At 40.4% G+C, this 12,119-nt stretch overlaps 1 gene segment (V, D, J or C); it reads left to right on the top strand.

Annotated features, from left to right (window-relative positions):
• The first annotated feature begins 5,109 nt into the window (after nucleotides 1-5,109).
• Nucleotides 5,110-12,119, top strand: LOC132656376 (T cell receptor alpha variable 10-like). The segment is given in 3 exon segments: nucleotides 5,110-5,161; nucleotides 5,368-5,673; nucleotides 11,836-12,119. Coding segments are annotated over 3 exon segments (642 nt in total).

Raw genomic sequence — 12,119 nt, 5'->3', positions numbered from 1 at the left:
CTCATTTAAGCCATGTTCTCTCAGTGCTGGGGATCAAAACCAGAGCCCCGCACATACCAGACAAGCAGTCTACTAGTGAGCCACATTTTAAACCTTATCTGCCTTCAGGTAATCAAATGTGCTGGAGAAAATGATGTTTACATAATGTGACCTAACAGAGTCTAGAAGAAAGGTGGCAGAAAATTGCCACAGACTGGCCCTGTCTTGTGCCCTGCATTCTTGGGAGAATCAGAGAATTCATATATCAGGAAGGCACAGATAGGCAAAATGACACAGACCACACCAGGTAGTTGGTTTGGATCTTCTGCGCTTTACTGAAGTCAAGCCAACACTTTTATAGTAATCTTACAAAGAAGAACCTTAAAGTTGACATATTTCCTGGAGCATTCAGACTTTTTACCAACTATACAAAGTTTACATTTTAACTGAAAGAGTAACCTGGTGGATGGAAGCAGTGTCTACAAAAAATCTTGACCTAACAGCCTCTTAAGAAGAGCAAACATAGAACTAGTGGTGTTTATGCAGTTTACTGCTACTAATTAGTGAGTGGAAGGCCAGGGGCTATCATGGCCCTTTGAACCAAGTTGGCTAAAGATTTACAACCCCTGCTAGAGTTAAGCATTGTGGGGAATTCCTCATGTTTCTCTTGCTAAGGATTTACAATCTTTCCTTAGAGATAAGCTGCTTGAGCTAACCTGTCTGTAAAACTTATAGTAACAAAACTCTCTGACCTTCTATGTTTGCCTATCTTCCTTTTGCCTTATCATAAACACCTGTGTTTGGTAATGGTTTTGAAATATTTTTACTGCAGTGGGAATATTCAGAGCATTTATCCTAACAGAACCTGATTAAATATTTTCTTTAGAAAACCCTAAAACTCTTGTCCCTTTATTATCTACAAAGTTTGGTTTTTCCACAAGCAATTCCTGATGCTGAATCTGATTTATAACCTCTCCTAAGATTATATTTCCTTCTACTCTTATTTGCTAAAGCTTTTTAGTGATCCATTAGAAATGTTTCCTTGAATAATTAATTGTACTGTTTCAAGAATCATAGAGAAACAGCAAAAAACTCATCAATTTAATCCTGCATCAAGTAAGCGTGGGACTTAGAACATGTCTTTTGGCTTAGATGGTCATGTTAGGGTTCTTGCTAGGGACTTCCAGGAAGCTGATTCCCTTAGGAAACGTGTCTTCCTTCTTGTAGCACAATATATTGATATGCTACACTGACGATACTGGAGTTAGTGTAGCAGAAAATGGCAATGATTCCCTAACAAAGCTCTGTGGAATTCTTTCTTTTTCTCTCACATATAAATCCCAACTGCAATTTCCCCTCCTCCCACCAGTCTCTGTCCCTACCCCCACACCCACTCTCCCTGAACCATCAGCCCTCTGTTTCTCCTCAGAAAATAGCAAGCCTCCCAGAGACAACAACCAAACACGATAATACAACTTACAGTAAGACCAGAAATTTCCTGTCAGAAATAATCCCTGCTCCCCTTATTATAGGAAACCAATTGGTTACTGAGCTACCACAGACTTCATCTGAGCAGAGGTTCTAGGTTATATCCATACATGGTCCTTGGTGGAGTGTCAGTCTCAGAATAGACCCCTATTTGGTCTTTGTGGAGCTCCTATCCTTTCCACGCCATAGAAACTCCCCCTTCTTTCATATAATCCCCTGCACTCTGCTGAAGGTTTGGTTATGAGTCTTAGTATCTGCTTTGATACACTGCTAGGTAGAGTCTTTCAGGGGCCCTCTGCGGTAGGCTCCTGTCCTGTTACTTGTTTTCTTCTACATCAAATGCAACTCCCATTTGTCTTTCTAAGTGAGGATTGATTATCTTACCCTGGGTCCACTTTCTTGTTTATCTTCTTTAGGTGTATAGATTTCATTATGTTTATCATATCTTATAGGACTATGACTGAGTATATACCAAGTGTGTCTTTCTCCTTCTGGGATACCTCACTCAGAATGATCTTTTCTAGATCCCACCATTTGCCTGCAAATTTCATGATTTCCTCATTTTTGATTGCTGAGTAGTATTCCATTGGGTAAAAATACCACAATTTCTGTATCCATTCCTCCATTGATGGACATCTGGGTTGTTTCCGGGTTCTGGCTATTACAAATAAAGCTGCTATAAACATGGTTGAGCAAATGTCCTTGTTGTGTACTTGAGCAAATTTTGAATATATGCCTAGGAGTGGTATAGCAGGCTCTTTGAACTCCCCATCCTCCAAGGGAGGAGCAGTCCTGCTAGGCCACAGAGGAGGACTTTGCAGCTAGTCCTGAAGATACCTGATAAAACAGGTTCAGAATCAGTGGACTTGGAAAGGGACAGGGAGGAGATGAGGGAGGGAGGAAGGGTTTGGGAGGAAATGAGGGAGCAGGATACAGCTGGGATACAGAGTTAATAAAAATGTAACTAATAAAAAATAAAAATAAAAAAAACTCTTCTAACCAAACCAAACAAAACAAAACAAACAAACCAGAAATTTATAATCACATCAAGGCTGGATAACGCTACCCAGTAGGAAAATGGTCCCACAAGTAGGCAAAAGAGTCAATGGCAACCTCATCTCCTATTGTTAGGAATCCTACAAGAACAAGCTACTCAGCCATAACATATACACAGAGGAGAGAGAGCAGACCCCTCCTGGCTTCCTGATCCCTGCAAGCACCCATGAGTCCCCTGGGTCAGCCCATGAGTCAGTTGATTCTGTGGGCTGACCCCTCTGGTTCCTCCAATCCTTCCTCTCCCCCTCTCCCTTCTCCACAAGACTCCAGGGGCTCAGCCTAACGTTTGGCTGTAGGATTCTGTATCTGCTCCCAGCAGTTGCTGGATGCAGTCTCTCTGGTCCCTTTGATGAAGATTCTGCCAGGCTCTACTCCCAGAACACTCTGCAGAAAGGACAAAATGTAAGTCTAAGGCTTTGTGGCTAGGCTGGTGTCTAAGTCCCTCCACTTGAGGCCTTGCCTGGCTTCAGAAGATGGCTCTGTGTCCCCATTACAGGAGTCTTTGCTAGGGGAAAGTAACCCTAGCAAACATGCCTCACCTAATTCTCAAGGAGAAGAAGGAAAAGTAGGGACTCAGGTGCTGCAGCATGAAGAGATGAAGGAGACACTGATTGTGCAGAAGACAGGTCACCTTCACAAGCCAAGAGAATGTCTTCTGTTGAGGGAAACTGCTCTCTCTCTCTCTCTCTCTCTCTCTCTCTCTCTCTCTCTCTCCTTTCTTTTCTTTTTCCACAATTTTAATTTGAGACAGGGTTTCTTTCTATAGACTTGGCTGTCATGGAACTCTCTTTGTAGACCAGGCTGGCCTCAAACTCACAGAGATTTGCCCTCCTCTGCCTCCCAAGTGTTGAGATTAAAGGTGTGAATCACTAGCATTTTTCTTAAATCCTCCAAATGATCATATGAGATCCACCTATTTCACAGTGAGATTTAGCCGAGTGTTAGACTAATTGTCTGGGTTCTGTGGCCTGGCTATGCTGCCAGAAAAACTAGTGATCACATTGTCTTTACTTCTCATAATTCTCTTCTCAAAACCTGTCTTGTCCTGTATGAAAGAAGTATTCTAGCTTTGATTTTCAGCCATTCTTTTTGCTTATTTCATCTCTGTGAATTATTAGTTCTCATATATACAGTTAATCTTCAAATATCTAAACAATTTTTACATTTTGTATTTGTGCTCTTTGATCACCTCCCCCTGAGGGGGTAGCATTTTTACCAGGCCACAGAAGATGACAATGCAGCCACTTCTGATGTGTTCTGATAGAGTAAGATCAGACGGAAGGAGAGGAGGACCTCCCCTATCAGTGGAGTTCCAAATTTCACTGAGAAATAAGAAGCTTTAAGAAAGGAATTTTCACACCCTTCAGCATATTCCACTTGTCAGTATTTGTGCCAGATGCTCAACTATTTCTCTGTTAGTGTGTAATTCCTGAGCACAGAATTGCTGATCCTTAGCTTTTGTGACCAACTTGAGGATAGGTCTTGAAAAGTATTTTTGAAATAATAATGAATGATTTAAAAGCCTATCATTACTAGAGGATTTAACATTCGCTCAGAAATACTTTGTATACAAAAATGAAATTGTCAAAGAATTAATACAAATATTTTTTTTTTACATTTTTATGAAAACATCTCGTATTTTAAGGGACTTGAACTTGGCTGTACCTCACAGCAGGTAAATAATACAACTTGAAGTCTATCTGACTTAGCCTGATATCCTACAATGTACTCAGCCTCTTTGTTTAAACAACCTTTAAGTGAACAATGTAAGTACTACTCTTTTTAAAATTTAATTTATTTTATTAATTACACTTTATTCACTGTGTCCTCCCATAAGCCCCTCCTTCCCCTTTCTTCACACATGCCCCTCCCCAAGTCCATTGATAGGGGAGGTCCTCCTCTCCTTCCTTCTGATCTTAGTCTATCAGATCACATCAGATCACAGTGGCTGCATTGTCATCTTCTGTGGCCTGGTAAGGATGCTTCCCCCTGAGGGGGAGGTGATCAAAGAGCACAAATAGAAATATTTTTAAACAGAATTTTAATGTACCCGTTTTTGACAAAACACATTTTTTTGAAACGGGTGACATAGTTGCAAATAGAACGGAGGAAATGTCACATTCTAAAGGAATTTACATTTTAGGTGAGGGCCTAGTTCAGGCTAGTTATGATCATTAGCTCCTACTGTGAATCATTTCTATTCAAACTTTCAGAAGTCCTTAGGCATCTACTTTCAGAGAAGGAAAGTAGATATTAACTGTCTTATGTAGAGCCAGAGTTGAACTGAGGTCCTGAAATACAGTCGCATGGACACTCTACTGTGGTTTCTATACATCCATAAGAATTTACATTCTGCATCACATCACCAACAGTAAAAAGCAACCACAAAATGCTTACTCTAAGGTTTTGAGCAACTATAGCGCTGACCGCGAGATGGCAGTGTTGGCATTGGTCCTGTCTCCAGGAGCTGATGTGAGCATCGGGTCTCTGATTGGCTGGTAATACTTCTTGAGAGTTCTCATTTAACGTACAGGAAAGAGCTGAGGAAATGAGGCAGCAGCTTTGGAGCACACTTCTGCAGTAAAAATGGAGAAGCACCTGCGTGCCTGCTGGGTGCTTTTGTGGCTGTATTTTCAGCGTAAGTGAGTGGAGGTGTTAGCCAGGGGCAAAGAACATTTCGTAGGATTTGGGGGAAAGATGAAATACCTTGGGGTGAAAGGAGGAAAGAAAATCGACCTATTTCTAGATAACCTGAGATGCTTGTCTATGTTAAGGAAAGATGCTAACTACAAGTGCTAAGTGTGGATGATCGATGTCTGGAACTTCACACTGTTTTCTGAACAGGGGTGGCTGGCAAGACCCAAGTGGAGCAGAGTCCCGAGTCCTTGGTCGTACTGGAGGGAGAGAGCTGTGTCCTTCAGTGCAACTACAGTGTGAGCCCCTTTAACAACTTAAGGTGGTACAAACAAGACACAGGCAGAGGTCCTGTGTCTCTGGCAATCATGACATATGCAGAGAACAAAAGGTCAAATGGAAGGTACTCAGCAATTCTGGATGCAGATGCTAAGCACAGCACTCTGCATATCACAGCCTCCCTGCTGGAAGACACGGCCTCCTACATGTGTGTGGTGGGTGCACCATGCTCCCCAGGTACTTACAGCCAGTACCAAAACCTGCTCCTGGAGGCTTCAGGGAGGCAGAGGTGATAGAGAAGTCTTTCTAACACTGTATTGGGGAACTGAATTTCGCTTTTGGGGTTATTAGTATCATTAGAAAGACAACTTTAAAATAGACTGAAAAGCAAGCTTGAGGATTTTTTAATAGTTTTTTGAGAGAAAGACAACAGCATAGGAAAGCAGAATATACTGGGAGCTAACATGAGGTGGGGAGATGGAAAAACCTTAACCTTTTCAGTTAAGCACAGAGGTCAAAGGAACAGCTAGGATGCCAAGAATGTCAAGAAAAATAATTTGGGAGGCTGAGCCATGCATCTGTGCACAGAGGGCAGCCAGTACCACACTCTGGTGTCACAGATAAAAGGATTGCACCAGAGTTACACGCTTAGAAATGTTACCATGCACTAGACCTGCATAGGTCCAAACCAGACAGGGTCCCAGAACTCATAGAAAGAATAGGGGTAGGATAGTTGATCTTACTCATAATAATGAAGCTATTTGAAATGGATACCTGCTGGGAAAGAGAAAACGATTTTTATTTTTTATTTTTTTTGCAGTAGATTTCTCACTGAGTAGACCAACCACACACCATTTTCCCATAACAAGGAGAAGTTGGTCAACATAGAATGAACTCCATGGTTTTTGTTGTTGTTGTTTATTTTTATTTTGTTTTTTAAAAAACATGTCTGTGAGGAGCTCTTTGTTTTGGCCGGTTTTGTCTCGTTTGTTTTTTTGTTTTTATTTTTGTTGTTTTGGGTTTATTTATGGCTTAAGAGAGAGAGAGCATGAGAGCAAGAGTGAGCCCAAATGAGCAAGTGAGCCAGAGAGATAGAAAGAGAAAGAGAGTGAGAGTGAGAGGACATAAATTTGGATGGAAAGGAAGATGGATAGAATCTAGGATTAGTTGTGTGAGGGTAAAAGCATAATCAACATATTGTCTGAAATTTTGAAAACACTCTCCAAATCAACAACAACAATTTCCAATAAACACAAGAAGTCTTCAGAGGATCAAAGAAGGGCTAGACACACTCTGGAGCTTTTGACTTGAGGAATGATAGACTGGTGAACTTTCTGGCTTTTTGTTTGTTTGTTTCACAACCCCTATCCTGTCATACATAGGATAATGAATTGGAACAGGGAGTAGGCTCATTCTCTCTCTCATTTGCATACTCACTAAAGTCTCATGAAAATCATGTTGCCTTCAGTCAGAGGCTCATGTTAAGAAAATCCTGTTATTAGGGCAGCTGACCCATCTATAGTAGCCAAAAAGCAGATAAAATTTGACTGCACAAGAACTAACAATAAAAATAATGAAAGTTGTATTTTCTTATTTCTGCTCCATGTTTCTTTATTTTTCCTTTTATTGAAAATAGATTTTTTTCTCACATAATATATTCTTAATACAGTTTCCATGACCTCTACTCCTTCCATTTTCTCCCTTCTCTGCTCTTGTCTGGATCTAACACATTTCTGTCTCTCATTAGAAAACAACCAAGAGCTAGGTACAGTGGCATATACTTGAAGTCCAGCTCTCAGGGAGGCAGAGGCAAGTAGATCTCAGTGAGTTCAAGGCCAGCCTGGTGTACAAAGTGAGTCTAGGACTACCAAGACTACACAGAGAAAACCTATCTCAAAAAACAAAAAGAATCAGAGTTCTAAAAGATAAAAAATAAAACAAAACAGCTAAGATTTTGGAGTTGGACAAGACAGACAATTCAAAGGAAAGAGCCCAAAAAGGCACAAAAAAGCCAGACCCACTTGTTCATACATCCAGGAATCCCATATATACTCTAAACTGGAAGCCATAATTATATGTATATATCCAAAGGAACTGAAACAGATGTGTGCAAGACTATGCATTCTGCCTCAGTCTCTCTGAATTTTTATGAGCTTTGATCATGTTGATTTAGAGGTCCTTGTTTTCTTGGTGTCCTCCATCCCTTCTGGCACTTATATTCTTTCTGCTTTCTCTTAAGCAGGCTTCCCTAAACTCTAAGAAGACGAGTGAAGAGATTTGATGAAGATATCTCATTTATGGCTGAAGGTTCCAAGGTCTCTCACTTTCTGTATAACATCTGTATGTGAGTCTCTGTATTTGTTGCCATCTGCTGATGGTTAACCAAGACACTGATTTATGAGTTTGGCAGAATGTCATTAAAAATAATTTAATTGTTACATTTTTAAAGAATAGTAGTGTTTTCTTTTGCCCTAGGTCTCCGGGATATCTACTATCAGGTTCTTGATCACCCAAGCAGTGTCAGGTAGGAGCTCCATATCATGGAGTGGGCCTTAGTCCTGATATTGATTGGTTACTGCCACAACCTTTGCCACCATTTCCTTAGTACATCTTGCATACAAGGCACCATCGAAGATCAAAGGGCTTGTAGCTGAGTTGGTGCTTACATTTGTCTTTTGGTAGTGTGCAGAATATTTTTCTATAACGAAGATGCTAGAACCTAGAGGCAAAAGCTATGTATAGGCACCAGCTCAAGTTTACATGTTAAATGAGTTGTGAAAGTGTTGATTTCAGCAATGGGACCTTGCCATTAATTTGTGGAGAGCAACGTATAGTCCTGACAACAGCTTGGGTTGTTTGGGGAATCTCATGGGACCTCTTTGGCCAACAACTCAATTAGATATAACCCAATTAGAGTAATTGAAACTTCCTTTGGTGACAAGTGATGTCCAGTTGGGACTCTGTCTTCCCCATTATTTGGCAATTTAATTTAGATCAACTTCATATATGTGTACATTTTATGAAGTTTTTACTATATTAGGTTTCTACAGCACTCCTCAAGTAGTCTTTAAAGTTCTTTAGCTCTTTCTGTCTCTCTCCTTATATTCCCTTCCCCATTCTCAGGTTCAGACAGTCCTTAAACTGTATAATGCCTATGTAATGTTTTTTTTATTATCAAAGTGAAACTTGTTATCAAAGAACAGTGCTTGATTGCCTAGGCCTTTCAGGTGCCTCCCTGAAGGAGCGACCCAAAGAACCTGAGTGTATTTCCTATAACCCAGGATTTTACCAAGGCAGAGGAGTTACTTTGTGGAGGGAAATACTTTAAAAATGCACTAGAATGATTTAACAACATATTTTTATCACACAAAATAAAGGATTCTTAAAATTCAATGTCAATTGACATGACCCAATCTGAAAAGTAGGAATCACACACACACACACACACACATACACACACACACACACAGAGAGAGAGAGAGAGAGAGAGAGAGAGAGAGAGAGAGAGAGAGACAAAGAGACAGAGAGACAGAGAGACAGGGACAGAGAAAGAGAGACATAGAGAGAAAATCTATAGAATCTGAGACCCACAGAACATTTTCTCATGTAAAGACATCAATACAATTATCGTAGTAGGAAGACTGAGAAAAAGGAGGAATGGTTGAACAAACCTTGACCACAAATCTCAAACTTGATGGAAGGTAAAAAGGCGCAAGTCCAAGAAGCTCAGTACCAACCCAGAGGACAATGGCAATGCACCTGCCCTGAGCTTCTCTAGAATGGCATTGTTGAGGAAAGAACAGTCTATAAAGCTGATCCAGAGAGTGCCCAACACAGGAGAGTTAGAAAGTTCAGTAATTTTTCCTATGAAACTGTGTCAGCCTGAAGATGGTGGGATGAGATATCTAAAGATATAAAAGAGAAAAATACTGCCCATTAGTGACTGTGTACTTGGTAAATTCACTTATAAAGGAAATACTGAGACTTCCTAAGGTAAATAAGAACTAGATTGTCTATCTCTTGTGGACTCTCATTAAGGGAAATCATAGAGACTATAGACTGCTGATGGCTTCTGGGAATAGAAGTGTCAATTTTCTTTTTTTCCCTTCCTTCCTTCCTTCCTTCCTTCCTTCCTTCCTTCCTTCCTTCCTTCCTTCCTTCCTTCCTTCCCTCTTTCTTTCTTTCTTTCTTTCTTTCTTTCTTTCTTTCTTTCTTTCTTTCTTTCTTTCTTTCTTTCTTTCTTTCTTTCTTTCAATATGCCCTTACTGTTCAGTGCTGGCTACACTTTGTCTTTAAGCTTTATATTGAATTTTCAGACATTTTCTAAGGCATGATGGGTGTTTTCTTATGTTGTTGCTATGGCTTTTTTGTCACTCATTTTATTGAGAACTCTCTTTGCTATGTTTTTAAAGAGCAAGGAGTTCATGGGGAAAGGATTTAGCGTGGGTTTCTTGGCTTCTGCTATACACATCAGATAGTTCTGGCTCATTAGTTGGCCCCAGGTGTGTCATTAATACAGAATATAATGTTGTATTGTAAGGGAATCTGGACTCTATATTTGTTAAAAGTCGTATTTTAATTTAAAATAAAGATAATTAAATAAATAAAATTATTTTAGAAATGAAAAGCATTCGTAGGACAGCTTGATTTATACAATGAGTTCTAGGCCACCCAGTACTACAAAGAGAGACTTTGGGTCTTAGTTAGGATTTGTATTGCTGTGAAGAAATGCTATGACTGCTGCAGCTCTAATGAAGGAAAGCATTTAATTGTGGATACATTACAGTTCAGAAATTTAGTCCATTGTCAGGCTGTCAGGAAACATGACAGCATGCTGGTAGACATGGTGGTGGAGAAGGAGCTGAGAGTTCTACATCCAGTTCCACAGACAGCAGATAGAAAGAGTACCTGAGCCTGGCTTAAGCACTTGAAACCTCAAAGCTCACCCCGAGTGACACACTTTCTCTAAAAGGCCACACTTGCTAGTAGTGCCACTCCCCATGAGCCTATGGTGGGCATTTTCATTTATAACACCACCACACCCTGTCTTAACACCACTATGATGAGACACAGTGATCAAGATAATTTGTAGAAGAAAGAGTTTAATGGGGGCTTATTTTTCACAGGGTAAGTCTATCTACAATCATCATGTCAGGTAGAATGGCAGGACATCAGGCATGCATACAGGCAGGCATAGTGCTGGATCAGTATTTGAGATCTTTCAACCTGGTCCACAAATGGAGGACAGAGAGAAAAGGCTCACTGGAAGTGGCTTAGGGTTTTGAAACCTCTAAACCCATCACCAGTAACATAAATCCTCCAAGAAGGCCACAACTCTTAATTCTTCCCAAACATTCCACCAACTAGTGAACAAACAGTAATATATGAGCCTAACAAAGTCATTCTAATTCAAACTGCCATGGCAGACCCTGCCTCAAATAAAAAATAAAAAATGTGTTCCTTAGATTTTAAGAAGGAACCATTTTTAGTAAGTGACATTTTTGCCCATTTATAGTTTTTCCAGAATTCCTTTACGTAGATGACATTCTTCCAAAAGTCAAAGGTGAAATATTTTATGCAGGTGTGCGGTCTGGCCCAGAGAGCAGCTGTGCAGTGTAAAGACTCCTGATCTACAGGAACCTCACTCAGAGTTGGGGACAGAAAAAGTGTGGATCACTAACCACAGGAAAGTCGGTGCTTGAGGTAACAGGATGTATTTCAAACTTAACTTGAAATATGTGAAAAAATGCATGTTCCCCCACATTGATTTGGAACAAATGTCTCTTAAATTTGTGTTTAACTAAAATGGCAGATTTTTACTTTCAGAAACTCACGTAAGAAAGGCTTATTTTTAGCAATTCTTTGGTCACTGTCAGTATTATCCACAAGATGGCAGCCTCTTCTCAAACACTGGGGAAAACTCTCAAGTAGTTTTGAGTGAGAAAGGGTTAGGGAAAAGGGGAGAAGGGGTAATGATGGAGGGGAGGGGTTTGCTGATGAAAACTAAAGGTTGTGAGATGTGATTTTTTTTTCTCTACTTGGTGGAACAGTATCTTGATGTTTCCTGAAAAAGAAACATTAGATATAAAAAACTAAACTTGAGGGGCTTAAAATCTGAATCCTCAGTGAAGAAAGAAAGAGAGAGTAATGAAATCCTTGAGCTTTTTGCTGGTGGTCCTGTGGCTTCAGTTTAATTGTGAGTTTGGACATTTTCCTTTGTATATAAATTTGTGGTGTGTGAAGTTGTTTCTAGTTATTACTCTAGGATAATGGTAGAAGCACCAATGTTTTAAAGCTTTATTTAAAGGGTGGGAGTCCCATGGAAAGGTGTTAGCATTCTACTGTATTAGTATCCCTATGCCTCCATTCCTGTTTGCCTGACTTTGTCTTTCTGCACAGGGGTGAGCAGCCAGCAGAAGATGCAGCAGAACCCAGAATCCCTCAGTGTCCCAGAGGGAGCCGTGGCCTCTCTCAACTGCACTTCCAGTGATCCTAATTTTCAGTACTTTTGGTGGTACAGACAGCATTCTGGGCAAGGCCCCAAGGCACTGATGTCCATCTTCTCCAGTGGTGACAAGGAAGAAGGCAGATTCACAGCTCACCTCAATAAAGCCAGCCTGCATGTTGCCCTGCACATCAGAGACTCCCAGCCCAGTGACTCTGCTGTCTACCCTGTGCAGTGA

This window comes from Meriones unguiculatus, chromosome 9 (genome assembly GCF_030254825.1).
Source record: "Meriones unguiculatus strain TT.TT164.6M chromosome 9, Bangor_MerUng_6.1, whole genome shotgun sequence".
Classification (NCBI taxonomy): Eukaryota; Metazoa; Chordata; class Mammalia; order Rodentia; family Muridae; genus Meriones; species Meriones unguiculatus.
Note: the sequence above shows the minus strand (reverse complement) of the source record. Positions and strands in the feature narration are given on the sequence as shown.